The sequence below is a fragment of the Ictidomys tridecemlineatus genome, chromosome 10 (assembly GCF_052094955.1).
Source record: "Ictidomys tridecemlineatus isolate mIctTri1 chromosome 10, mIctTri1.hap1, whole genome shotgun sequence".
In the NCBI taxonomy this organism is placed as follows: domain Eukaryota; kingdom Metazoa; phylum Chordata; class Mammalia; order Rodentia; family Sciuridae; genus Ictidomys; species Ictidomys tridecemlineatus.
Window position 1 is genome coordinate 116,967,967 of NC_135486.1, and position 27,971 is coordinate 116,995,937.

The following is a 27,971-nucleotide window of genomic DNA, read 5'->3' on the forward strand; positions in this document are numbered from 1 at the left end:
TGCGTATTGGCAGCTGCAGCCAGCAGCCAGTGCTGTGATGGCAGAGGCTCTACAGTGGGGCAGTCTTGGGGGAGGGGATGTCCACTGAGTCCTACCCGGAGGCCTCAGGGGCTTCTCTGCCCTTAGGCAGGAAGGCTCCTCCCACCCTGCACCTGGGCTGCCCACAGCAGCAGCAGCCCATGGTCCTGGTACAGGACAGCACAGGAAGGGCGCATGGGCATGTGGAATGGGGCAAGATGATGACAGGGGCCCTGTCCCTTGTCACTCCAGCACCCCAGGACCAATGCTGCTGTGATCCAGAGGCCAGTTGTCATTGCCACACAGAGGCAATGGGGGGTCCTCGAGGGATGGGGCCTGAGAGGGATGAACCAACCAAAGGCACAAGTTCCCAGAATGCCAGGGACTCTGCCTGAGGAACCTCTGCTCCTATGACACAGGGACGGGACCCCATTCATACTCTGTGACAGTAGGAACGGCCTGGGCCTCTGGGAAGGAAGGCGTAAGATAAACCCTGCGGGGCCAGAAATGGGTGACCTTTGGCATCTGGTGTCTGAGAGTGAAGGTGGCCACCTGCCAACGTGGGCTGAAGGCCTTGGACAGTGGTTCAGGGCCTTCTCCTCACCCTGAGCCAAGTCACCAGGACACGGCTGGGAGCTCAGCCTGGCAGCCCCCAGTGTGGGCAGCCCCCAGCGTGGCCAACCCTGCGGTCCTACAGCTTGGCCTGGGTGCAGGAAGAGGGGTGGCCCTGCTGTGCAGGCTTCAGGACGCTCTAGGCAGGGGCTTCTGGGGAGTCGGCTTCAGGGAGACTGCAACTGGGAAGGGCTGGGACCTGTGGGGGTGGAGGAGGGGACCCAGGAGTAGAGGGGTTCCTGCCCAGGTGGGGGGGGCAAGAGTGGGCAGAGAGATGCACAGAGGACCTGTGACAGCCCCGGCTCCCCCCGATGCCCACTCCAAGACCCCCGAGCTCCGGCAGTCACAGCAGTTTATTGTTGGCTGTAGGGTACCTGGTGCCCTGCTCAGGGGCCAGGCAGCAGGGGGGGGGGCGCAGGGGTCGTGGCCATAAGCGAGGGGGCATCGGGGGGCATGAGGCGGCCTGGTCTTCTGGGCCTGGATCCCCCAGGGCTGTCCTGGCTGTGTCTGTCCTAGGCAGGACAGGAGGGTCCCTGGAGAATCTGCGCTGCAGAGGGCATAGGGAATGGCCGGGCCTCCCAGGAGCCACCCAAGTCCCCCAGACTTCAGGTCAACCATGAAGGGCCAGAGACCCACCGAGGGGGACCAGGCTGGCCCCCAGTGGGGATGGCTGGACACAGAGCCCAGAGCACAGCGTCGTTTCCAAGCGCCTGGCAGGTGGGGGGCTCCACGCAGGCCTCACGTCTGCAGCTCCAGGAGGCGGCTGGGCTCTGAAGGGGGCGGCCCGGGTGGGCTGGCGCTGTGGGCCTCCCGGAGGTCCTGCAGCACCTGGAGCAGCTGGCCCAGCGGGTCTGTGGGGGCTGCAAGAGACGCAGCTGTGAGGGCAGCACTCAGGGTTTTGGGTAGACACGAGTCCCCGATGGAGAGACCTACCTTCACCAGAGCCCGCGGGCACAGCATCTGCCTCTGTGTCCCCACTCAGCTCCTGGTGCTTCTCCCTGGGGGTGGGGGGTGAAGGGTAGGTAAGGGTCAGTGCCACATCCCACCTGCCGGGAAGGCCCAGGGACCCCACGTGGAGGATGGGGCTGACTCAGTCTATTGCAGGGGGGTGGGGTGGGGGGGACAGGTCTTGGGCGCTGGTCACCTTCCAGTTTACCTCTTCCAGCCAATCCCTCCCCTGCCCCAAATGTGGGTCAACCAGAAAGTTGTTTTTTTTTTTTTTTTTGATACTAGGGATTGAGCCCAGGGGCACTTAACCGCTGAGCCACATCCCTGCCCTTTTTTGTATTTTATCAGAGACAGGGCCTCACTGAGTTGCTGAGGCTGGCTTTGAATTCACGATCCTCCTTCCCTCAGCCTCCCAAGCTGCTGGGATTACAGGCAAGCCCCACCAGAGGCTTTTTACATACCAAACTCAACCTTGTCGCTTTGCCTTGCAGGGCCTGCCTGAAAGGACACAGCCATCTGGGGCCTGAAAGTCCCTAGTGTCAATTGGTCATGAAATGGTGGGGTTTTTTTGTTTTTGGTTTGTGCTGGGTGGAACCCAGAACTTTCCACATGTTAAGGGTATACCTCAATCAGAGCTATACCCCAGCCCTTAATCCCCCCCCCAAGTTCCTTGCTCTTAATATTGACATGTTGTGACACCTGATGAGTGATAATAAAATATTCCGCATACACAAAGTGGCTGTCCACCTTACAGTCTGCTTTGTGAAATGGTCTGTCAGCTGACCCGGTCACCCAGGGAGTGCATGTCCTGCCTTGCTCTGGGGGTTCGCAGATGCACACTGTCTCAACTGGACTATAACATTGCCCACCCTGAGTTCCTAAGGGACACAGTGACAGCTGCAGTACAGTTCTGGGTCCCATTCTCTGTGAGCTGGGGGAGGGGTGAGCAGCCTGAAGCACCTCACAGGCCTCCCAGTCCGTTCTGGGAGGGACCGTCCCCCTCTGCTGGGTCTAGAAGGCTGCTCCCCAGGAGGCCCTCTGGGACCTGCAGGGTTGGCCCCACATGCTGTCCTGCTCCTCTGGGATGGGTATGTCATCTTTATGCCATGTCGTCCCTGCCTGGACACCCTTCTCAGCTCTGCCTTCTGCCAGATGTCACAGGACAGCTCTAGTGCCATCCGCCCCACCCTGCCCCCTCCGTGCCTCTGAGGGCCCAGTGTCCCCAGCACTGCTCTTGCTATTGGGATTGAGGAGAGAATGAGTCCTGCCTGCGTGTCGCTCACAGTGTCGTCAAGAGACCATCAAGGAATAAGGACCAAGGAAACATCACTAGGTTCAAGGGTGATGGGTCCCTTGGGGTAACAGGTCAGGGGAGGCCTCTCTGACATGGTGGCCTCAGAGTATAGGGATGGGCAAGTGAACACCTGAGAAGAGCCTTCAGACAAAGGGCACAGCAAGTGCAAAGGGCCTGGGGTGGGGGTGGAAGACAAGGCTGAGAGGGAGACTGGCCAGGGCATATGGGACTCGGTGGCCATGCTGATGACTTTGGTGTTTAAGTGCATGGGCAGCAGAGGCTGTAAGCAGGCAGTGCTATCCTTTGTTCCAGGTCTCCGAGGCCCATGCCATGGGTTCTCTGGAGAGCAGATCCTGGGAGGCTGCCAGGGAGACAGTGGAGAGGCTCAGGCCAGAGGGAGAAAAGGGGTTAGATCTGGGCTCAGTGAAAATCAGGAGGACATTCAGAGGGTGGATGCAGAGGCCGGCGAGGCAAGGGATGGCCCTAGCTCTGCAGCATGCACATCCAGAGGGCGGAGGAGAGGAAGGAAGGAAGAGCCCAGTGGGGTTTCTAGACATCGACACAGAGCTCAGGGACCACTGGCCAGGGACGTGACTGACAGCCACAGGCAGAAGGCAGGCCCAGGTGTTGAGGGGGAGGAGGAGGAAGAGGCCCGGGCAGGGAGCTGCCAGCTGCTGGGTCAAGAGGAGGAAGACAGCGTGGACTGATCTGGCTATGTGGCGGTCACCTGTGACCTAGACAAGGGCAATCTGGACAGAGCTGGGGGCAGAGGCTGACCAGACGGGCTGGAGAGAGAGTGTAAGGAGGGGACGCAGGGACACACAGGGTGGCCAGGGCAGCCAAGCAGTGGCCTGCCAGTGTAACCAGGTCCTAATCCTTGGACCCTGGGAAAGTGACCAGACAGGACAGAAGGGACTTTGCAGATGTGGACAAGTGAGGGATGGAGAGGTGGGGGGAGGAGCCTGGGTGCTCCGGGGGGGCTATATGTGGTCACAAGGGTCCTCAGAGGAGGGAGGCAAGATTGGCAGAGAAGAGGATAGGAAGCAGGGGCTAGATGAGGCAGCTGAAGGGTAGGGACAGGCACAGGCCTGAGTCAAGTGGCTTTTAGAAGCTGAAAGAGGCCAGGGATTCCCCCTCCAGCCACCAGGAGGCGCCGGCGCTGCGGACACCCTGCCTGCAGCCCGGGGAGACACTGTACTTGTGGGGTCCAGAACCCAGAGAAGGAACCTATTCCTTTCAGTTGCAAAGTCCGAAGTGACAGGTTGACGAAGTCCCCGGGAACTAACGCAGCCAGGCTCCGTGAACAGGCAGCTGGTCTTGGGTCCACTCCTGGGTTAAGCGGGGATGGTGGGGCGCTGACCAGGGATGGCCGAGGGTTCTGCAGTTTACATGGGGAGGCGGGAGGGCAGGGGCCAGGCTGCAGCCGGGGGGCCAGTGGGTGACTGGAGAGCCACTTCCCAGTGGGGGGGAGGTGGCGAGATCAGTGAGGAAGACACTGCTGTCACAGTCACTGCCCCAGGTTGCAGGTCAGGTCACTGCCCAGCAATGCCCCTGTAGAGCCACCAGTCCCTACTCAGGGCTCAACCGCAGCCCAGGGCAGGGCAGGCACAGGGTCAGGTTCAATGGGGACAGAAACTGGGGGGTGGGGTGAGCCAGGGTCACACCGACAGAGAACAAGTGGCCACAGAGACAAGACTTCTGGGGACAGCAGCCCTCAGGAAGCGAGTGCCTCTAGACAGACGGGGTGAGCTTGGGGTTTTGAGGGAGGGGCTGCGCCCTAGTGAAGGATGGGGAGGCCCAGCCCCACTGTGGCCAGGGGGAGAGCAGAGGGCTGTGGGTGAGGCGGCCCCATCCTCAAACACCTGCAGCAGGCCCCACCCTGGGAGGCCCCTCAATGGGGCCCAGACATCCTGTTTTCAACTTCATCCTGTCTGGGCTGGGACACGGCTCAGTGGGGCACTTGCCTGGCACGTGCCAGGCCCCCACACCACACACACACACACACACACACACACAAATTAAGCATCTTTCTAACCAGGACTGAGAGCCATGGATCAGCAAGACAGCCAGGAGCTCAGAGCTGGCCTGTGTCCTGGGGCCACTGTGATGTCCACCCAGGGCAGGAAGCAGCCATGGCCCTGACCCTTAGGGCCTAAGAGAAGCCGGCCTCCTGTTTCAGAGAGGCCCTCTTCAGACACGGCTGGGAGAGAGGAAGGTGCTGGTCCCCAGTAGAAGAAAGGTGGCCAGCCACCACAGAGCAGCGCTCAGCCTGACTCCAGCCTTGGCCCTGGCCCAGCTCATTCCCAGGATGCACCACTCTGTGTGGGACCTGCTGCCCCTGTCCAGGGACCCCCAGGACGCCCAGCTCCCCGGGGACCGCCGTCTCAGCAGGGCCTCCTCACCGCAGCACGGCCTCCACACCCAGCAGGTGCCGGTAGACGAGCTGGGCCTCCAGGTCGTGGTCGAGAGGGTCATTCCACTCCTGCAGGGTCACTCGTGACCGGGTTTTATCACAGCCCCGACCTGGCAGCAGGGGGAGGGCAGAGTTACTAGAGAACCACCAGCCACTGCCAGTGGTACAGACAGGGAAACACGGCTCTGGGAGGGACGGGGCTGGACGCGGGCAGGGGCTGGTGTGTAGGGCCCAGGCCCTCCAGGTCCCCACCCCTCTGGCTGCCATGGGCCTGGGCTCCTGAACCACGGGCTGAGTGGCTGGAGCTGGGATGCAGGATCCAAGCCAGGGAGCTGTGGTTTCTGGAAGGCCACCTGCCCAGGGGCCGAGGGAACTAAGATCACAGTGAGGGGGCCCCAGGGGCTTTGAATGAGCCAACCCTGCTACCTGCCCACAGTCCCAGCTTCTTTCCTGTAAAGTGGGACACTGGGCCCTGCTTCATGGGCTACTTCACCAATGACAGTGTTGTTGCGATGGTCACAGCCACAGGTCAGGCCAGTCAGGTGACCACTTGTGCCCTACTAGTGAGCCACGGCCCACCCACTGCTCAACTGCAAGCCCAGGGCACGGCTGGCGCAGGTGGCCAGGTGGGTGGCCTCTCCTGTGCTCTGCCCGGGCTGAGGCCAGGGGCTCCTAATGCTGAGGCCACCAATCAGCAGGAGGGGGTAGGGAGGCCCCTGACGTTCCTGAACCACTCTGTCCACCAGTGGAGCCTCTAGCCTCATGAGACTGTTAATTAAAATTAAATAAAGTTTTTTAAAAATTAAAAACCCCATTCGCTGGCCTCCCTAAACACATTCAGTGCTCAGCAGCCGTGTGCTGTGGACACGCACTACTTCCACAGTCACCCAGGGTTCTAGATGCCCAGGGCCCAGTCCCACCCCCTGCAGCTCTAGTATCAGAGCTGTGCCCACTTGGGTGCCCTCTGGCATCAGGAGCAGGGGACTCCTCTTCCTGATGTACAAGAAGCCTCTCTGCAAGGGCAGGTCCCCAGGACTCCCTGTTCCAGGAGTCTGGGAAGTGCCAGGTTAACTGGCTTCCAGGGCAGTTCTGGAGCTCTGAGGTCCCTCGGAGCCTCGACCTGTTCACCACGTAAGCCACACACATCAGGTGTCCCAAGCCACCTAGCCACGGAGCCCTCTGTTCCCAGAGCACCTGGAGAGCTGGCTTTCCTTAGGTTGATCCCCTCCACAGACACAGAGCAGGGCCCGGGCCCCGCCCACCTGTCTTGTCCTTCTGGTGGCAGCAGCTCCACTTGTCCCCGCGGAAGACGCCGGGGTGGTAGGTTCCCAGCAGGCCACTGTTGTTGACGCTCACCTTCCGCAGCGCAGACAGCCACTGGTTCAGCTCGTTCACACACTGCAGGGACGCAGGCCCAGAGTGATCGCCGGCCCAGAGTGACCACAGGCCCAGAGTGACCACTGCAGGAGGCCCACTCTCCCCGGAGCTCCTGCGCCACCTGGACACCAGGGTTCCCATCTGCCCACGGGCAGCTTGGGGACAATCAGGAAAGGCCAGCCTTCCCCACAGGGTCACAGTCACGCCGGGCACTCTGGAGCTGTGCTCCTGGGTGCTCTGGGACCTGCTAACTGTGCGCGGTGGCCCTGTCACCACTTTTTCCCTGTGGCTCTGGACCCTGACCCAAAAGGGAACCCCAGAGGGCAGGGCCTGTGGGATGAGTCTGTGACCTCCCTGCGTTGGCCCAGGTCTGCTGTCCCAGGAGGAAGCCAGGGCCCCTCACCTCAGACCTCCTGCTTGTTCCCTGTGTCCTCACCCCAGACGTAATGTCCCTGCTCAAATGCCACCTCCCTGATGACCCTGCATACAGCACAACCGCCCCCACTCTCAGAGTCCCTCAGTCCTCCTTCCAGGCTCCATCGTCATGGACATTTAAAATATTCATTTAGTGGTCCACCTCCTCCCCTAGAGTAGAAGCAGGAACCTCTTCGTCTGCCACAGCATTCCTGCACCCAGAATTGTGCAGAACCTAGGAGATGCTCAATAAATTTTGTAGGGTTTTTTTTTGGCGGGGGGGGGCCAGAGATGAAACCCAAGCCTCACACATGCTCAGCACGCGTTCATCACTGAGCTGAACTTTTGTTTGAGTCAGGGTCTCCCCAACTTGCCCAGGTTGGCCTTAAACTTGCGATCATCCTGCCGCAGCCTCCCAAGTTGCTGTGACAGCAGTGGTGCACAGCCAAGCTCGGTGCCACCAATATTCTTAAGTGAATAATGACTTAATAGGGCCACCCAAGACCCCACCCGGGATGCCCAAGCCAGACATGGACCATGGTGCCCAGGGACTCAGACCCCAGGACAAGTGCACACCCTCTCCCTGCACCCGCCCCGGGGCTGCACCTTGCACTGCAGGTAGGCAGTCTGAGGCCGGCCGGCCTCGTCCGTGTAGATGACCTGCATGACGTGTGAGCTGCTGAAGCTCTTCTCCTCCACCTTCTCGGCTGCCCGGATGTTGGCGAGCTTGATGAGGGTGCTCTTCTAGGACAGGCAGGGGAAGGGGCTCAGGGCCGGGCGGGGCTGCTCCACTTCCTGCCTCTGGACATCAGCCTCCCTTCTGTAATCCCAGGGGTTGGCATGGGAGACCAAGTGATGATTGCTCCTAGGGCCCAGTGAGGTGAGCAACCTCAGCAGGACACAGCACCAAGCCACTGGGAGGGGAGCAGCCTCGTTCCCTGGGGTTCCCAGCAGGTCTTGGAGGGGGGAGCTCGGGAATAGCATCTGGACCCAGCATTGCCAGGACTCTTGAGGTCCCACACAGGCTGTGCCTCTGCACTGATCCATGCCCACCTGCTGTCCCTGCCTCTCAGTCCTTTCCAGCCCCACCCCAGCCACTATTGGACCTGAAGACACATGCATGGGACAGAGAAAAGCTGCAAATCCAGATAACCACATCCCTAAGGGGTCCCCAACCTGCCAACGCCAAATCTCCACTCCCAATCTCTCACTCCAGCTCTGTTTTTTATTTGTTTGAGACAGAATCTTACTATACTTCCCAGGCTGACCTCAAACTTGTTGGCCTCAAACTTGGAATCCTCCTGCCTCAGCCTCCCGAGCAGCTGGGATTACAAGCGTGCACCATTGCACCAGATTTCTCCCTGACTCTTGAGTACCCTCCCATAAAAATTCACTTGAGGAGGGGCTGAAGTTGTGGCTCGGTGGTAGAGCACTTGCCTAGCATGTATGAGGCACTGGGTTGGATTCTCAGCACCACATATGAATAAATAAAATAAAGGTCCATCGACAACTAAAAAAAGTTAAAAAAAAATTCACTTGGGCCCCACAATAATGCCAAGTTGAGGTGTCCCCCCTGAGGGGAGGCTGTGGGTAGCAGTCCTGCACAGGGATCCACAGGACATGCCCACAGAAAGGTGGAGCTTTATGCCAAGGAGCACAAGTTGGCCCAGACTTGAGGACAGGATAAGGTTTTGTTAAGGATATGGGCACTTCAGTGGGCACCCCAGGGATGGTATACGCACAGAGCTAAAGAAACTGGCCAGCGGGAGGCCGGGAGACCAGAGGAGACCTGCTCAGACCAGAAGGGTTGGAAAAGTGCTGCAAGCAGGGACAAGACAGGCAGATGCCCAGCGTGAGACGAGGACCACAGAGAACAGCAGGTCAGAGGGCAGGTGTGCAGACATCGAGATGCCATTATAGTGGAATATTATTCAGCCCCTAAAATGAATTCTGTCATTTGCAGCAACAAGGAAGACACTGTGTTAAGTAAAATAAACCTGGCACAGAAAGAAAACACTGCATGTTCTCGCTTACAAATGGGGAAAAAAAGAAGCCGTTAGAGTGGGGAGGGAGGATGTGCGGAGGAGCCGGATCCGGGCAAATACGGACACCTGCTGCCACAGAAACAGAATGTGCGCTACTACAGAGGCCACTGTGATGGAGCATGCCCCCGTCACCTGGGGACCCTCAGGAACAGGCCCTGAGGTTCTGGCCTGGCTCACCCTTGAGCACTGGATTTATCAGTGTGACCTGAGGAAGAAATGGAGAGGACCTGAGCCAGCTAGAGCCATGGGCAGAATTAAACAGGACCGAGCTTATGAAGGAAAAAATATTAAGCCCCACTCTTCAGTTTTTCTTTCCTGAAAAAAAAAAATTACCTGAGTCTCAGAAGGTTGAATTTGAGTCTATTGTGAGATGTAACAATAACAAAAGAGCCAAAGCAATACTAGTAGAGGTATGAGAGCCAGAATCAGGGAGGGGATTATCCAGTCTGCTCTTCAGTATTCAGATAACCACCGTGTGCACAGTTCCAAATGCCACAGTCCAAGAGGGAACTTGGCAATGAAGCGTGCAAGATATGGAAAATGGGTAGAAAGCTCAGGGGTGCTGGGATTCCGGAGACCACACTTTGGTTTACGTTCTCTACTACATTAAGGCAGAGTGGTGGAGCCGAGACCAGAGAACATAGCAGACTTCAGCTCAAGGTAAGCAACTTTCCAACAGCTGCCAAGACAGAGCAGGCTATGTTTACCAGGTGAGCTCCCTGTCATCATCTCTGGTGGCACACAAAGTCTTTCGGGTATGTTGGTGGGGTGACCCGTGACCCACATGGGGTTGGACGAGACACTCTTCGAGATCCCTCCCAGAACTCAGATGTGGCGATTCTACACCCCTGCCTCTTCCAGGGAGCTGTTCCTGATTGTCCCAGCCTTCCTCTCTAGCAGTCTTTGTGAGCCCAGCCACCGCATGGAACCTGGCTTGCTCCTGCTTCAAACACGTCCCCAGAACTCCAGAGCATCCGCGCCACTGGTGACCATGCAGTCAGCAGCATCGTGGGGAGGACGAGGGTGCAGGGAGGCAGACGTGTGCCACCCCTGATCATGTGGCTTCAAACAAGTCCCTTTGTGCTTCTGAACCCAGGTTTCCATAACTGGGAGTAACACTGGCAATCTGGCCAGGTTGGAGAGGAAGACTAGGGAGGTGTGGGATGACAGGGCTGACCACAGAGAGCACCTCCCAGAGTGGTCACCATGAGGGCCGTGAGGGCTCCTCACTACTGCTGATCCCTCAGGGAGAGGTGGGCTTCCCCAGGAGGCAGTCAAGGGGAAGCCCTATGCAGGGCAGAAATGACACCTGTGGCCTCAAATGTCTCATAGAGCCACCTAACTGTCAAAGGCTGGTAATTGACAGAAATGGGGACCAGAACGAAATAATGCCTACGAGGCAGGATCTTTCAATTTGAAGGTCAAGAATCATTATGGTAATCCGGGGGTCTTTGGTAGAAGAGATGCTGGGCCCCTCAGTCAATTCCTTGAGAGAAGCAGGTGATCAGTTCCTTCACCTGCTCCAGGCCACACCCACCTGCTCAGGGCTGGGCATGGCACCCCTGCTGGGGTTAGGTGAGTCATCAAGGGGTCAACAGGTCCATCAGAAAAGCATGCTCTCAGCCCTTCTTGGGATGAGGTTAGGACCCTTGGAAACACTGTCTCCTTAAATCTCAGCAACCTGGCAAGTAGGCACGATTATCCCAAATTTACAGGCTGAGACACCAAGAAATCAGAGGGGTGACACTTCTCCTATGTACACAGGCTAAGCAGGGCTGGATACTAGAACTCCATGCCTCCCTGGCTCCTCTCAGAATCTTTAGTTCCTCTCTGCTTTCCCAAAAACATCGCTGGAGCCCCCCAACCCCAGCCCAGTGCACCTGACCCGGCAGCCAGGGCTGAACCCGCAGTCGCTGCCGCGTGCCTGGACACAGAAGCCTCCATCCTCCTCAGCCTTGACTACCTGAAGCCCAGACACCAGATGCCCAGCTAGCCTGGCTTCCTTCTCCAGGGCAGGTGGTCCCCTGGGGTGGGCCAGGGACGGGCACAGGTGCCTCTTGTCTTCTAATTCCTCGCCAGCCTCCCTCCTTACCCACCTTGGAGCTGGGCGTCTTGGCGAAGCTGAGGGCTTCGGTGGTGAGGGAGAAGTGTAGTTTCTTGAAGGAGGAGGACGTGAGGGGGCCCTTGCCCTTGGTCCTGTGGATGAAGAGCGTCCCCTCCTTCACAGGCGGTGCCTGCAAACTCAGGGTTCGCTGCAGGTCCAGCTCTGCAGCCGGGGAGTAGGGCGGAGCAAACATGAACACGAGGCTGTGGGCGGGGCCACGGGCGGGGCGGGGGCAGAGCAGCGGCAGGCGGTGCTACGAGATACCAGCCACCATGGGCGGGGCCTTGGCCCCGGGGCGGAGCAAACGTGAACTGGAGGCGGTGGGGGAAGCGGTAAGTGGGGCCAAGAGACATAGGCAACCGTGGGCGGAGCCACTGGCCCGGAGGCTGTGGCGGGGCACAGAGAGCTGAGGCCACGCGCAGAGCAGGACTCACCCTCTTTCTCCTCTATGTCCACAAGCTTGGTGATAAAGTCCTTCAGCTGCGCCACACCCTGGCGCACGGTAGGCTGTAGCGGCTCCATCCAAGCTTCTTTGGCCCTGGAAACTGGCGTGTCCATGTTGCCCACGTTCTGGACCGCCTGGGGGGTGACAGCAGGAAGGACCAGGCTTCGCGGGGGCAGGGACCTGACCACTGTTCCCCACCCAGGTCAGGCTGTAGAGGCAGAAACAGCAGAAACCCTGCCCATGGGCCCACCCTCGCCCTACAGGGGATCAGGGGTGAATGAATCATGGTTTGGAACCTGATAATTAAGACCCTGGAGCCCAACCTATTGGCCTTCAGGCTTAATATCAGACTGCTGCACTTGGTGGACAGACAGGTGCAGCCTGGGGGTAAGTAGACCGGGTTGAAAGGCCTGATTCACCTGACAGGCCTCGGGTTTCCTCTGTCCCTCAGCAAGTCATTCCCTTATCTGTGATATGGGGCTCAGTGGGGGTGACCACGAGAAAGCCTTGTAAAGCCCAGTTCCATGAATGTATCAGGGCCAGTGGGGGACGCACTGTGGTCCAGGCCAGTGCCCCTATGCTGTATCCAACCAGTCATCCCGCCTCTGTCCACAGGTCCGCACCTTGGCCAGCAGGAGCAGCGTGCGGCTGGTGCGGGCGTCCGCGTGCCGCTCCCGCAGGTGAAAGAGCTTGGGTGACATGATGGCAGGAGAGAAGAAGCGCAGGCACAGGAAGCTGGTGACTGCGATGAATGGCACGTTCTGGAGAGGTTTGGAGAGTGGGGGCTGGATTCCCCCTGCCCGGGCTCCCGACAGTCCGCTCCCTTTGGCCACGCCCCCGCCCCGCCTTCGGCCCCATCCCCGCTCCGCCTCCGCACCGATTTCTTCCCCACCCCGTCAGCTCTGACCCAGTCCTGCCGGCAGGGGGCGCACCTCGTACTGGGCGCTGGGAAAGCGCTCGCGCACGCGCCGGAAGAGCTGGCGGAAGGTGGCGCGGATCACCGCGGGACAGGCACGAACCGAGCGGCAGAGCGCGCTCAGCAGCGCCCCTAGGTGGGCGCGCAGCGTCTGTGCGCTCTGCTCCAGCACCTCGGCCTCGGTCTGCGGGCGGTGCAGCCCCGAGCACCTGCGAGGGCCGAGGCAGGTGGACAAGACCGCCGCGGTCAGCACCCGCACACGGACAGAGAACACACAGATGGGCAGAGCAACACCCCGTAGACCCATGCAGAAAGAGCCGTAAACATACACTTGCAGAAAGGCAGATTTCCCCACCGCTGCGCCCCCCAGGGATTTCCACCAGCCTCACCCTACATCCTTAACTTCCACTTTGCTGGGGTCCAGCTCCACGTACTTCTTCTCTTCAAACACTCTGTCAATAATGGGGCCCAGGACGCCGTGCAGATACCGCATCCCTGCCACCTGGGGGCCACCACGAGCCGCACTGGTCAAGACTCCCCGGTCCAGCTGCCCACTATCTCCCCAGCCATTCCGTACACCATCTGCCCACAGTATCCACCCAGGATGGGGCCAGGTACACAACCAGGTGACTCAACACACTGCTTCTCCATAAATGAGTGAATGGAACTCTTATGATTTTGAGAGCACAGAGATAAAACTGGCCTTTCTAAATCTTTGTGTCATGTCACCTACAAGATGAGGATGGTATACCAGGTAGCCTCACCTTCAGGAAAGATTCCATGGACTTTGAGGCCAGAGAGTTGCTTCGGAACAGCGTGTTGGCCTCACCTACAAGCAGAGGTCCCAGTGGGCAGAGGGCTGGAACAAGGCTTGGGGGGAGCAGGAGAACAGAGGACCTGGGGGCTCCCGGCCACCTCCCAACCCTGTGCCACCTCTGCTTTCGCCCTCTCCACTGGACCCATCAGCCTGCTAAGAAGGACCCCCTCCCCTGTCCAGTGTCAGCTCCTCCCTGGCCTCACTGGTTCGCCCCAGCTCTAGCTGGAAGAGCAGGTCCAGAAAGTCCTTGGCCAGCCCCTGCCCCAGGAAGAGCTTGAGCAGGTTGGTGGCCACCTCCTGGCGACGGTCTGTGCTTGTTGTCTCCTCAATGATGGGGATCAACTGTCCTGGGCCCTGCAACAGGACGCAGGGGAGGAAGGGCTGGGAGACCCCCAGGGAGCCCAAACCCTCCACTCGAGGACCTCGAGCATCATGGCAAGGGTGGCTGGGCCCTGGACACTGGCCAGCCCCATGCCGCTGCTCTGCAGGATGGGTTTAGGACAGGTCCACCGGCCCTGGGCCCGCCCACCTTCCCCCAGGGCCCCCTCACCTGGGTGCCCAGCTTCACCTCCTGGCACAGCAGCTGCACCAGGGGCTGGTAGCAGCGCGAGGGCAGCACCACCTCGTCCCGCAGTCGCACCTCCAGCTGCAAGGAGCCCAGGCTGCCCCTGGAATGGGTGGCCTGTGACCTCTCCACCAGGGAGGCAGGCCGCCCTGGGCAGCAGCACCCCCACCCCGCAGCAGCCCCCCCCAGCCCCACCTGGGGACTTGCCTCCTCAGGCCAACCTCACAGTCTCTCTGCCCTGCCCTGCAGTTGCCCTGCCCCTGGCTCTGTCTGCCCTTCTCTCCCCAAAGCCCCTCCTGCCTCAGTTCTCAGGGACTCTATCCTTCCTCAAGGCTAGCACCCTGCTGCCTCAGACTCCTGCGGCCCCCAGGCTTGGCTCAAGTGGGTTGAGCAGGTAGCCTCCTCGACCTCGAATATGTAAACTCCCGGGTGGGGCTGGGGGCCGATAGCTCAACGGCAGAGCACTTGCCCAGCATGCACAAGACCCTGCGTTCCATCCCCAGGATCACAAGAAACTCCCAGAACAGCACCTTCTCTCTCTCTCTCTCTCTCTCTCTCTCTCTCTCTCTCTCACACACACACACACACACACACACACACACACTCCTTACCCCAGAAGCAAATCCCCAGTCCCTACGACAACCTGCCAGGGAAACTGAGGCTCAGGCAGCTTAAGCAAGTTGGCAAGGAGATCTGACCTCTAAGCATCTTTGCTCCGACCCTCCTGGTGAGGGTGCCCACAGAGGCTTAACCTTCTCCATGCCCCCGCCCACACACAGCCCGGGAGGTCAGTAGGCTGCGCTGGCCAGCACACACCCCGCACACAGCAGAAGCTGTCAGAGGAGACCCTGGGCCACTTCTATGGAAATGCTTTGGGCTGGACACACACCCGGCCATCTGCTCCTTCCTGTTAAGGGTATGCATGGAGGGGGGCATGGGGGACCTTCTGCAGGGTGACAAGGCAGAACCAGCCAAGGGGTGCAAGTAGGCCAAAGGACTTCCTGGGCAGGGACGCCAGATTTAACAAAATAGCAACACAAGACAGTTAAGTTTGGAATACTCCATGGTCATTCCTGCATCATCTGGAACTCAGTTTGCCGGGGGTGTCCCTGGAGAAGCTTGGGGAGGGGCTTAACACCGCATATAAATAAACAAAAGATTCATCAACATTATCCATCCATTAAAGGATTATGGCTCTGAGAGACTGACTCTAGGACCTGCACCCTGGTCTGAGGCCTGCAGAGAGGCCCTTAAGGGAAAGCATCTGAGGGCTTGTTCTAGAAACTGCCAGAGGCAGGACAGCTGTGTAACCCGGCGCAGGACGGTGGGACAGGACAGGACGGTGTCCTGCCTGGGTGAGAAGGGCCTGCCCGGCTGGCAAGGACTGGAGGAAGCCCTGGCTGAGCCCCCTGCCCTTCTCCTGCCTGGTGGCCAGCAGCCAGCCCTCAAATCTCAGAGCCGCCCCAGGGCACTCACCCGCCTCGCTGGCTCTTAGACTGGTCGGGCTGCAGCCGGAACCAGCCCTCCTCTTGCTGGGCTGCATACAGCCTCTGCACGTTGACCACCACCTGGGGGCAGGACAGATGGGGGCTGGGACACTCAGGCCCCTCCCTCCCAGGTACTGTTCTCTTGGGGGAAGGGCACCTTCCAAGGGCGCCCGAGCACCAGCGGCAGTTGGGGGGGCGCTGCTGGTCCTGGGCTTCCTGGGCGCTCCTCTCTGGAGAAACTGAGGCAGGTCCCTGAGGGTGGGATGGTGGGAATGGACACCGGGTGCAGCCTGGGGTGTGTGCACGTGCTTGCGCGGGGAATGGAGGGGTGTTACCTTGCCCAGGAAGTCATTTCGGCTGACGAGGTCCCAGTCCCAGGCCTCAATGCACAGAGCCTCCGCAGCCCCCTCCTCCAGCTCAAATTCAAATGTCTCGTTCCATCGAGGGTAGCAGGATTTCTTCACAACCTGTTCAGAAAGGGGCAGGGGTGGGGCTCCCTCGACAGGGCTTCCCAGGCCCAGCCAAGGGCAGAGTCGCCCTGGACACTGTCCCTGGCTCTGCAGTAGCAGAGGTGAAAACTTCCTGTCCAAAGCCGAGCACAGAGGTGCACACCTGTAATCCCAGTGACTCAGGAGGCTGAGGCAGGAGGATCACAAGTTTGAGACCAGCCTCAGCAACTTAGTGAAACCCTACCTCAAAATAAATAAATAGGGAACATGGCTCAGTGGTAAGGTGCCCCTGGGGTTAATTCCAAGTACAAAAACAACAACAAAAAGCAACCTTCTGGACTGGGGTTGTGGCTCAGTGGTAGAGGGCTTGCCTAGCAGGCATGAGGCACTGGGTTCGATTCTTAACACCGCATATAAATAAACAAAAGATTCATCAATATTATCCATCCATTAAACAAAAAAAAATTAAAAAACAAAAACAACCTTCCTGTCCAAGACCACCCATTTCACAGATGGGGAAACAGAGGCCCAGAGTGGCAAATAGAATTGTCCAAGGCCACACAGCAAAACAGAAATGGCACTGAGAACCTGTATCACCCTCCCCCAGGTCTGTGCCCACCACCCTACCATCTCCTGGAGGTGACAAAAGGAGGATGGGGAGCTGTGGCACTTCTAAGAGCACCCTCACTGTGCTGTCTTGACCGACTCCCCGCCCTCTCCAGCATGGCCAGGCATGAAAGGAGTTGGCAACAGAAGGGCTGGGACCTGTTCTGTCGCCTCAGAGGGGATGCCCCACGTCCCTGAGCCTCATCTGGAAACTCCTGGCTTCTCAGATGGTGGAGAGGGGGCGGGTGGCGAGGGCAGGGCTGGTGGGGGAAGAGTCCCTGGGCCTCCCCGGCCCTCCCCAGCCCACCAGCCTCCTCACCGAGGTCTCCTGTGTCCGGCCGTTGTAGTGCACTCGGACAAAAGGGTCAGATGCGCCATTCCTGTCCTTTGGGGCTAGGTCCCTGATGGTGGGATAGGGACAGTGGATCACCCACCTGTCACCTGGGTCTGCTGCTCCAGCTTGTCATTGCTTCAAGGTAAACACACCAGGCTGGAAAGGCTTGGGCTCGTCCTGTCCCTGGCAAGCCGGCTGTGGACAGCACCTGTCCCCTTTCTGACCTCCTCTTCCCACAGCGGTCACCCCCTGTCCCCCACATGGCCAAGAATGCCCCATGGTGGAGACCACGGCTCCCTCTGACTGGGCGGCCACAGGCCAGCTGCTGCACTGACTCTGGGGTGGGGTGGGGGGAGTGAAGCCAGGTCAGGCCCCACCCACTGTTCCCTGGGCAGTCCTGGGCAGGGGCCCCCTCTGAGCCCGTCTCCTCATTAGTAAAATGGAGAGGATGAGACCTGCCCCACTGAGGCTGACCGAGGGTCCCTCTGATGGAGGTGGGCGAGGTGCAGGCCCCGTCAATCACCCTTTCCTCTCTCCATAGACGGATCTTTACAAAGCCCAAATCTGGCCCTGGCGCCCCTAGTGGAAGAACAGAGTCCACCCTTCTTCTATCTGCTGTATGTTTTAGTTTGAAGCCTCTTAAAACTGTCTAAGGAGCTGGGGACAGCGGTGCACACCTGTAATCCCAAAGGCTTGGGAGGCTGAAGCAGAAGGATCTCAAGTTCAAAGTCAACCTCAGCAACTTAACGAGGTTGATTTTAGGCCCTGAGCAACTCAGGAAGACCCTTTCTTTAAATTAAAAATAAAAAAAAAAAGCCTAAGGGGCTGGGGTGCGTGCAGCTCAGGGTACAGCGCTTGGCCAGCCTGCTAGAGGCCCCGAGCTCCATCTCCAGAACTGCAAAAATGGAAGACACAGCTCTAGGAGAACCCCGAGGTTTGGCCTTGAGATTCTGCCCAGAGCAAGGAGAAAATGTTCTGTTTCCCTGAGCAGCAAACGAGCCTTCTCACGCTGCTGCCTTGGGACTCCATGAGACTCACTGAGGACAGCAGGGAACAGGTCCCCTGCCCCTGGCTCTAAAGGGGCTGGGACCACCACTCCCCCTACCAGGACTTACTAGGAGGCAGCGACACAGAGCCAGCCACTGGGTCCCCCACAGTCTCCAAGAGGAGAGAGCTGAGAGGCGGTTTTTGGAGAGAGGGTGGGCCGGGGAGAAGGGCTTTGTGATTCCCATCCCCAGGGATGGGGACTGGAGCCAGGGACAGCAGCCTGGGATTCCAGGGCTCGCAGCGTGTGCGTGCACACACATGTGGGCACCGGTGCCCCAGACAATCTGGTGCCAGGCAAGGCTGGGAACGGAGGAAGTGGGTGGGCAGGGGCCGGCGGGCGGGGAGGGAATGGGAGAGCATGGGGGCGGCTCTGCCATGTCCAGCCATGTCCACTGCCCCAGCCCTGGGGCCAAAAATAATGCAGGGAAAACCACAGGATGCCCGAGGTTTCCATCACCCAACTCCCCTCCCTGCAAGAGCGACATTTTCCTGGGGTGGGGGACCCTCATTCAGGATGCTAGCTAGGCTGCCCACTGGCCCAGGGACAGGGGGACTCCAAGGAGAAGGTTTGGAGCCAGAGGGGAAGCCGCTACTCAAGGACCGTGTGTGACTCACACCGGCCCCAGACAGGAGTGGGGCCTGCAGCTAAAAATACCGTGGGGGCGGGGGGGGGGGGTGGCCCTGCCACAGGTGACTCAGGCCCGCAGCCATCCAAGCCACTGTCCCTCCTGGAGACGAGCGTCCCCACCCCAGCACACACACTCCCCATGTGGAGATCCTCAGCAACTCGCTCCTGCAGGACCCAGGACCTGCACCTGCACACTGACCAGGCCAAGTTCATGCTGGGGTCAACCAGGGGCAGTCCGGCGTCAGCACTGGAGCATCGTCCCCTGCACCCCCATCCCTGCTCCAGGGTGCCCGGAGCTCCCTGTCAGAACACTATCCCTTCCCTGAAGGGCCACGCCCTGGGGTGGAGGTCACCCAGGTGACATCTTGGAGTCAGGAAAGTAGCCCCAGAGCCGCTTAACAGCAAGCTCTGGCGGGAGGCGGCCTTGGGACCCAGGCATGGAGCAGGGGAGGCGGCCCGCCCTCCACACTGGGCCCAGTGTCCCAGGCCCTGTCCCCCTTCCCCACACCTCACCTGGCCTCCAGCACAGAGCAGCGCAGCCGACGGGCTGGGGTCCCGGGCACCACCTCCAGCCGCAGGTGGATCTCGCCCTGCACCTCCTCGTCAGGGTCGACCTCGGTCAGGTGGGCCCACCCGGTGAAACCTGAGGGGCTGAGGCTCAGCCAGGGGTCTGGCCCGTCCCTCCACCCTCGCCTCAGCCTCCAGGGTCCCCTGGGAACCTCTCAGACACCTGTGAGGGACACAGCTGTCCCAGGACAGCTGGAGAAACTGAGGCCCAGACACTGAGCAGCAGCAGCTAGGATGGGAACCTCGGTGGGTGACCTGGGGCCTGGGGACTCACTCTGCTGCCATCAGCACTGGGGGGTCCTGGCCCTGACTGGTCAGGGGCTGCCTCTCGGTCCTCACTTTCCCCACCTTAAAATAGGAGGCAGAAGCTCCTCTAGGGCTGCTGGGGGGATCTGAGGCCCAGACAGAGAAGTGACAAGGGACCCCAAAAACAGCATCACTGGGCACGAGGACCCCAGAGGGGCTGCTGGGGCTGCGGCAGAGGCAGCCTCTGGCCTGGCAGGTCACGAGGCTCCATGAGTCAGCAGAGCCGGCCACCCCCACAGGCCCGCTGGCCCCAGGCTCACAGACAGGAGCAGGTGTGTATGGGGAAGCCGGCAAGGGGGTCACAGGGACTCAGGCACCCAGGAACTCCTCCTAGTCTGAATCCTCAGATAAGCCCAGAGAAGGCAAGACCTGCCTACGGTCACACAGCAAGGCTGGGGCAGGGCTGACACCTGGAAACAAGGTCTGCATCCCGCAATAATCCAAGGGGTTCTCCAGCCTGGATCAGCCGCAGGCCAACCTCCCCAGGCTTGGGGCAGACTGCAGACGGAGGGGACCCCATGACGGGAGAAGCTGGCTCAACCGAGGAAGGCTCTGTTCACTTCGGCAGCAGAGTGTCAGGAGTCCCTTCCTCTGCATGCACAGGCCTCCAGTCCCACCCTGGCAGCCCCTAGGGGAGGTTCAGTCCCAACCTGGGGCCCAGGACATAGAGCCGGGGTGCAAAGGACGGCCAGAAGCCCAGGCTTCGGAGAAGGATGGCAATGACTCTCCCTGAGCTGGGGACGTGTGGGAGCCCCCAGGGAAACCTCGCAGTGGGCGGGAGGCCAGGGCTGGGCAAACCAGTGAGGCGGGGGGCGGGGAGGCAGGAGCCCGGGGGACTCACTCTCTGGATCTTACCCTTCGGGAGGGAGGCCAGGGTGTCCCTGGTGAAGCAGACCTTGCCGATGACGTCGTCCCGGCTACAGGGGGAGATGGAGTCAAAGCCAGACAGGGCCCTGGTACCCGCTCCCTGGGGGCCCAGCACCCCACCCCACAATTTCAGGGCCTTGTGGGGAGTAGTGAGCTTGGGCCAGTGGAGCTGGACCTGACCTGGATCCCGGGCATTCTCCCGGGCACATGATGCCCCTGCACGTGGACCACCAAGTACACCCACGGAGGTGCCTACCGCGTGGCCCGGGCCCGTTCCACCGTCACACCCACTGCTCACTGTGCTCACCTGCACACGCGCGCACACACACGCACAGGCCCTGCCTCCTCTCAGGCCCACAGTGGCCACCTGCCAGCCCAGCTACAGAGCCGGACACACCCACCTGAGTGCGTCCTCGTCCAGGACGTAGAAGGCCACGGCGTGGAAGGTGGGCGGCAAGTGCACTTGATACTCCTCGCCCCAGAAGGGGCACAGGGTCTTCCACACAGTGGCTGTCCTGCAGGGGAGGACCCTCAGCACTTCCCAGGCCACCTCCCGCTCGGGGCAAGGGCAAGGTGGGGCCGTGTGAGTCACAAATTCTCCCACCCCAGGTAACACAGGCTGTGTTGGATGTGTCCCCCTCTCGGCTCCCACTGTCCACCATCAGACTGTACTCCCTGACCTTCCTCTCTGTCCTGGATGGGACACAGGACATTTATGTATGGGACTAGTCTCACAGTTGGGAGCAGCTGGCCTCAGGTCACATAGTAGGAAGCCTGGCCGGGCACTGTGGTGCACAATTATGATCCCAGTGACTCAGGAGGCTGAGGCAGGAGGATTGCAGGTTTAAGGCCAGCCTCAGCAACTTAGCAAGGCTCTAAGTAACTTAGTGAGACCCAGTCTCAAAACAAAAACCAATGAGGGCTGGGGATGTGACTCAGTAAAGTGCCCCTGGGTTCAATTCCTAGTGCCAAAAAAAAAAGTGTGGTGGAGGCTAAAAACCTAGCCTCCAGCCTCACCCAGCTCTGGCCGAACCTCTAAGATCAGCGCCTTCAGCTCCTGGGATTCAGCAGGGCATATGACTGAGGGGCCTGGATGGAGGCTGGGGCCACCCCCTCCCAGGCTGACCACTTCTCAAGCCCTGTGGACTCTGGGGCCTTGGTTTTCCTGTCTCTGCTGAGACCATCAGAGCTGCCACGCCCCTGTCCCTGCTTTCCATCCATGGCCTGGAGAAAGGCTGGGCCACTACTTGCAGGTGGGGAGGAACTGTGAGCTGGTGGCCTTGGCTGGGGTCAGCAGCGGCCACTCCAGTGTGCAGAGTAGGGAAGCCGCTCTGGCCACAAACTTAGAGGCAGGAGCCTGGGTGAAGGAGGGGATAGACGGCAAAGACCCAGCAGACAGGCAGGGCATCGAGGAGACCCGGTCCTTCTGGGCCCAGAGGGAGGCAGGCCTCACTGGGGGACAATCACAGGAAGGAAGGGACCAAAGTCAGAGCGAGGATGGGGCAGGGGAGAAGGGAGGGCTCAGCTCCAGTCTTCCAGACTTGAGACCTTGTCTGGCTGTGCCACGTAGGTACTGAGGGGTGTGACCTCGGGAGAGTCACCCAGCCTGAGCCTCAGTGGCCTTATCTGGGTGGGGCCTAATGACTCTGATGCCCTGAGAGCTAGCAAAGGCATGGCTCCAGGCCAGGGGAAGAAGTACGCTCTAAGTGACAGCACTGTGACTCTGCAGCGTGATCCCTCTCTTGGGGGCTGTGAAGACTACAAAGACCAACAGGAGGTCCAGGCCCTGGGTGGGGCACCCAGAGGGCCGCAGAGACCAGCACGAGGGTCAGGCATCAGCCAGGCCAGCTACAGGGGAGCCATCGAGTCTTGTCTTTTTTTCTTTTGTGTCTCTCTTCTCTTTGTGGCCCTGGGGATGGAACCCAGGGCTCCACGCATCCTGAGCAAGCGCTTTACCATGTGCCACATCCCCCAGCCCACAGGTGGCTCTTCTCAACTTCCAGCTGATGTGTCAGGACACAGGTGGGTTGGGGACTCCAGAGCTGGACCTCTCTGGGAGGAGCAGGTGGTTGGAGAGGGAGCTCAGGGGCCCTCAGGATCCAGGCAGGGCTGTACCTGATGATGGGCTCATTGTCCACCTTGACGATGCAATAGGGGTCGCTGCTGCCGTTGCTGTAGGAAAGACAGACAAGGGGCAGAGCTGGTAGGCGGGGCCTCCTGGGCAGCCCCTCCCTCTGCCAGCGACCCTGGGGGACCCCATGAGGAAGACAGTGCCAGTGAAGGCCGAGGCATGGCACCTGGATTGGAGTCCAAAGGCTCCTCAGGCCAGAACATGCGCCCACCCTCGCCCCTCGCCTGGGAGAGGTGGTGGGGAAAGGCAGGGCCCCAGAGACTCTTTCCTACCCACCTCCACCTCGCCCCACACAGTGTCCAGGCAACAGCCCGCACCTGCCAGCATCCCAGCACTCACCACGAAAGTCTTGCCCCTTACTCTCCCCCTCTGAGCCTTTGTTGCTACTGACCCTGCTGCTGGGACTGTCCCCAGGCCCCTCCTCAGCCTCAGAAACAGCAAGGGCTCCCCTGGAGTCCTGCCATCACTTCCACTCTCTCCTCCCAGCCCTGGGAGTGAGCCTTCCGGCCTCCCCCACATGCCAGAGCTACCTGAGGATGGGGACTACTTCTGTGTCACAGGGCCCAGGACAGGGGCTTGGCACAAGACAGGGCCTCCCCAGGGGTTCACTCACTGACTGAATGAATGAAGGAGGGAAGGAATAAGGGAACGGTTCCCCAGCCCTATTTGGGTCCCCCAGTCTCAGATGGGTGGGGGGTTTGTAGGGTTGAGAGGGGCCTCCAGCCAGCCCAGGGTGCTTACTGGGCAAAAAGGAGGAAGGTGCCCACAGTCTAGAACTGTCCCTCAGCCTGGCCTCCACAAAAAGGAAGTACATTTATATAAAATCCCGCTGCCACTCGCCAGTTCTCTAAAGGAGTTCTTCCGGCAGAGGACTCCCTGGGGCAGCAGCTCCAAAGGCCCTCAGGACCTAGGAAACATCCACCAGGCCTGATTTGGCTTCTGTAAAGCATGAACTGCCAGCCCAGCACGGTGACCTCCCCCACGCCATCACCCAACAGCCCCTCCTGGGTGTGTGACCCCAGCTTGCATCTTGCCAGCCCAGAGCTGGGCAGCTCCAGGCCTCAGCCAGGCCCCCGCGTGCCCCTGGGCTGGGCTGGGCTGCAGGCCCCAGAACTACACTCACAAGCAGCAGGCGGAGGTCAGTTCAGGCTGAAGCCTAAGGGGACCTCTTTGGGCTGTGTCCCATGGGATAGTGTCCCCTCTGTCCTGCTACTGCCTGCTGACCTCAAGGCCCCTCAGGGCAGGGGACCTCTTGCTCCGCTCAGCTCCCACTCTGAATGCATGCAGGGAGAACGCTGAGGCTGGCAGGCAGGGTGGCCTGAGTGGGCACAGGCTTGGGGGCAGGGGCAGAACATGCACAGGGCAGTGCTGACTCGACAACTAGACCAGAGGGGTGGGAGGGGACAGTGTCAAGAGGAGGCTGAGGCCAGGTGTAAGGACCTGGGCCCAACTGCATTGCCTGATGAATTCTTGGTGAATCTTGACCACGTCCTCCACCTTAGTGAGACCCCTGGGCTGGACCCTCTCCCGCTTCTCCTTGCCCCAGCCCGTGTCCACTGGCCCCGTCTGGCTCCTTGTGGGCCTCTATATTTAGGGCCTTGGCAGTTTCTAGGCTGAGGAAGAGGAAAGAGAGGGCAAACCCCAAAATAGCCCTGGGCCTGTCCCCAGGGCCACTGGGTGTGGGAACCAGTGGGTCACTGGTCACTGTGGGATCCAGCTCCTGCCCAGTGACCTAGGTACCAGGGATGGGAGCCAGCGGGGAGCATGGCTTTTTCAGAGCAGGCAGGCTCTGAAAGCTGCTGGTGGTAGAGGCATCTGTGTTCTGGGCCCTGCGGGGTAGAAACTCAGGAACGGCAGTGGCAGGAGGAAGGGGCAGCTGTGCAAGGAAGGTGTCCCTCTCATACAGGCTGTAGCCAAGATGGCCACCAGGGAGGTGGTGAGCTCCCCATCCTCAGAGGTATGCAACCCTGGCTGGCCGGGATGTGGTTCAGGAGATGGGCCCAGGGGTGGTGAGGCACTGCAGGCCACCCTGCTGCCTCAAGTGCTCGCTGAGGCCTCCCAGGATCTCCAAGCCCCTGGGAGCCCTGTAGCCAATGCTCTGCCTGGGATCTTGAGGCTCAGGCCCCCAAACCCCTGCAACCTTGGTCGGGAGAGGGTGCTTGGCAAGTCAGCAGTGGACAGAGTGGCTCACTTCTCTGCTGTGGGACCTGAACCTCAGCTTCCTCATCAGCCAATTCTGAAATGTACCTCACAGGGTTCATGGAGGCCTAGGGGAAGGTCCCTGACTCTCCTCTCCCACTGACCAGGTCCCTCTGGTCACCCACAGTACCAGAAGGGATGAGTCACAGTGTCTGCCCTCATAGTTGGAGGGGACAGGCAGCCCCTGAAGGGGTGGCTGCCACACCAAGGGCATCCTCCAGCTGACCCAAATGCTGGAGGACAAGAAGCTGGGCCATGAACCTTGCCTGGGGCACCAGGGAAAGCCCTGGGGAGGAGTTGGAGAAGAGACCTGAAAGACCAGCAGGAGCTGTCCGCAGGGCTCCAAGGCCACTCAGGAAAGCAGAAAACCCCAACATCAGAGGCAGGGCTTCGAAGGGCGGGGCCCACAGGCACGGGGTGGAGTTTATGAGATGGCTCAGACCTGGGTGTAAGTTGACAGGTCAGAGCTGTGTACACCAGCCACCTTGGGGAAGGCAGGGAAGAGATAGTGAGGGGTGACAGGAGAGGTGAGAGACAGGAACGGGGAACAGGGTGAGGAAGGATTCTGGAGGCAGAACCAACAGGATGTGGACATCCTTTGCCCAGAGTCCCTAGCTGTGCAGGGGACAGGGAACACCAAATTTGGCCTGCCAGGTGGGCACAGCCCAAGGGTTTCATGGCTCTGGACTGCTGAGAGCCCAGAGCCTGGCACTAGGGCCAGCTGCTGGGTTGGGAGGGAGGCGACAGACGGAGGGACCGCTCCTTCCAGCCACCACCAACCAGAAGCAGCCAAGATGACCTAGTTATCAGTGCCAGGGTGGGGGGTGCTTGAAGGTGGGGCTTGGGGGCTGACATCCTTCTAGAGACCCATCTCACAGCTGGTCGGCCTTCCACCACAACAGACCTCATTCCTAGCCCCCGACAGCTTCCTCCCATTCACAGAAACCCACCTCAAATCGCCCACCCCCCTCCCTCCCCATTGCCATGGCAACTGCTGAGCTCGGCCTCCTCAGGCCCAGGGGGCCTTGAACTGGAACCGCTTCCAGCGCTGAGCGTGCTGGGAAGCTTACCCGGGCCACTGTTTGTGTGTGCCAGAGAGATGCCCTAGCTCCCCGCTCCCCGCTGCAGGCTCGCCACTTCTCTGCATCCGGGAGCCTGCTGAGGAGCCCCAGGGGCAGGAAAGGTCCAGCCCAGCAGACTTTGGACCCTGGGCCTCCTCTGGGATCCCCTTCCCTCCCTCCCTCTTCTTCCAAGCAGCCAGTGCCCCTCCAGCTCTGTGCTTTGCACCTCTCCTCCGGGGGATGGGGGATCGCAGAGTCCTGAGACAGAAGAGGAAACGGAGGCTTCCCAAGCAAGGAACCGCCTTCCGCGACACAGAGGAAACCCCGGGCAGAGCTGAGATGGGGAGACAGGGGTCCCACAGCTCAGCCCTGGGACACAATGAGAAAGATGCAAGGGGCCCCCGAAAGCCCCCCCAGATCGGGCCAGGGACCTGTCAGCAGCTCTTAAGAGCCCTAGATGCAAAGCCTTGATCTGCTACCTGGAGCCAGGATTTCATGCTTCTGATCTCCGTTTTTTCATCTTTAAAATGGAATGGTGAGCCCAGAGTGCTGGGGGACAGTAGGGATTAAATGCATGTCTCAGGCAAAGCAGGGGGCTCAAGCAACGATTACGACCGGGCGCCCACACCCTGCTCATCTTGCACCAGTCCTGGCCTCGAGACCCGGGACAGCCCCTGGCCCCAGCGCAGGTCAGGTACACACTTCGGGGTACTACGGGCTCCGGAATTAGGGAGGAAGATCCCTGTTTCTAGGGGGCACCCCACCTCTACCAGCCACACCCTGGGTAGTTCTCCCTACATGTCACCTCCGTACTGGATCCTGTCCTACCACAGCCCGTTCCTCGGGAGCCGCTTCCCCCGGGCTCCGCTAAGCCCCTGAGCGATCCCCGCCCCCTCGTCACTCCCCCAGTGCTCACTGGCATTCTCCCCCTATCGCCACCCCTATCCGAAGCCCGCAACAAATCTTCTCACTGTCCCCATTTTCTCTGCCAGTCCCCCTCGGGGGGCAGCAGTCGCCACGCCCTCACTACCCTTCCACTTGTGGGCGGGCCGCGTGGACCCCGGAAAGGTCAGGCATAAGGGGGACAGTTCCCCTTCCCGGAAAGTTGGGGCGCCCACCCCTGGCGGCGCTCACATGTCCTTGGCGGGCAGGTTCTTCCCCTCCACGATGCGGATGGACAGCGAGCTGCGCTTGGCCATCGCGAGTCCGTGACGCGGGGGCCTGGCGGGTAGAAGCCAGACGCCAGGGTCCGGGGCAGCCGGCGGGCGGCGGGCCGGGAGGGGAGCGCGGGGGCGGGGGATTCGCTTCCACTTCATTCACCCCGCCCCCGCCCCACGTGCGGGGGACACTGCGCCGGGCGGACCAATCAGTGGCCGGGGTTCCCTGGTGGGGCAGGGCCGGATCAAGCAGCTGCACTCATTGGCTGTCTGGGAGGGAGGGTGTGGCCTGAACGGAGAAGTCGACCCCTGGCGGGCTCCGCTATGGGGCTAGAGGCACCGGAAAGGTCCGAGTCCCTGGACCCTGGGTCCCTTTGGCAAGTGCCAAAGTGCGCAGTGGGAAGTAGTCTGACTGTGCTAGGGGACACGCGGGCCGGGGAACGGGCGAGGAAGGGGCACTTACAGAAGCCCTGCATAGGTGTGAGTCTAATGAATGAGCGACCAGACGAACTTAGCAAATAATGTCGTGTGTGTGTGTGTGTGTGTGTGTGTGTGTGTGTGTGTGTGTGTGTATGTGTGAGAGAGAAACTCAGGAGGCGGTGACAGCCTGTATGATAGCCCAGGCTGCCTAGAGGTTTTTGAGACCCCCCAGATTAAAGATCTGTATTGCTGGGTTGGGGCTGGGGCTCAGTGGCAGAGCGCTTGCCTAGCACGTGGGAGGCAATGGGTTTGACCCTTAGCACCACATAAAAATAAATAAAATAAAGGCATTCTGTCCATCTATAACTACAAAAAGTTGTTTTTTTTTTTTAAATCTGTTGCAGTCATTTGCTTTGTCTTTGAGCATCTGCTTTGGGAGAAGGGGGTTTTCTCGTTTGTCATTTCTGTACCTTCTGCAGTGGGGACCTAGTGAGGTGCTCTGGTTGCGGAGGGAAGATTACTTGCGGGAGGCTGGGAGGTCACACAGGTGGCCCCTGGCAGAACCAAGCTTGGTCTTCCCCATACACGATGACTGCAGGTGTTTCCACTGGGGCACCCGGTCCTTCACAAACACCCAGGGCCAGAGCTGAGTTTCTGGAATTGCCCATCTTGTAGTTCCCTCCCCAATCTGAAGGCTGTTGCCTGGCCCTGGATAGCTGTGACATGACACCCCACCTTGGGACC

General features: G+C 60.1%; 1 protein-coding gene and 1 long non-coding RNA gene across 5 annotated transcripts; one reads left to right on the top strand and one right to left on the bottom strand.

Moving 5' to 3' along the window:
- Positions 1–965: 965 nt before the first annotated feature.
- Rasa4b (RAS p21 protein activator 4B) lies at positions 966–26,948 on the bottom strand. 3 transcript variants are annotated; one of them, XM_078023850.1, is made up of 21 exons: positions 26,785–26,948; positions 22,375–22,431; positions 20,661–20,774; positions 20,248–20,309; positions 19,033–19,162; positions 16,830–16,911; positions 15,791–15,922; positions 15,445–15,536; positions 13,954–14,071; positions 13,607–13,757; positions 13,351–13,415; positions 12,976–13,088; positions 12,603–12,795; positions 12,294–12,431; positions 11,660–11,804; positions 11,218–11,387; positions 7,683–7,817; positions 6,548–6,683; positions 5,275–5,395; positions 1,564–1,628; positions 966–1,490 (listed from the first exon to the last, which is right to left on the bottom strand). In XM_078023850.1, the coding sequence occupies exons 1-21, from the start codon at positions 26,847–26,849 to the stop codon at positions 1,369–1,371; spliced, it is 2,406 nt and encodes an 801-aa protein (XP_077879976.1). In that variant the 5' UTR covers positions 26,850–26,948; the 3' UTR covers positions 966–1,368. The 3 variants fall into 3 exon arrangements, with proteins under 3 accessions (XP_077879976.1, XP_077879975.1, XP_077879977.1); XM_078023849.1 differs by having other exon boundaries at positions 7,683–7,820; positions 26,785–26,946; XM_078023851.1 differs by having other exon boundaries at positions 7,683–7,820; positions 26,769–26,946.
- Positions 11,375–13,298, top strand: LOC144367463 (uncharacterized). Of its 2 annotated transcripts, none has more exons than XR_013426872.1 (2): positions 11,375–11,557; positions 12,286–13,298. It is a non-coding gene; the product is annotated as an uncharacterized LOC144367463 (long non-coding RNA). The 2 variants fall into 2 exon arrangements; XR_013426873.1 differs by lacking the exon at positions 11,375–11,557 and adding an exon at positions 11,879–12,057.
- Positions 26,949–27,971: the final 1,023 nt, after the last annotated feature.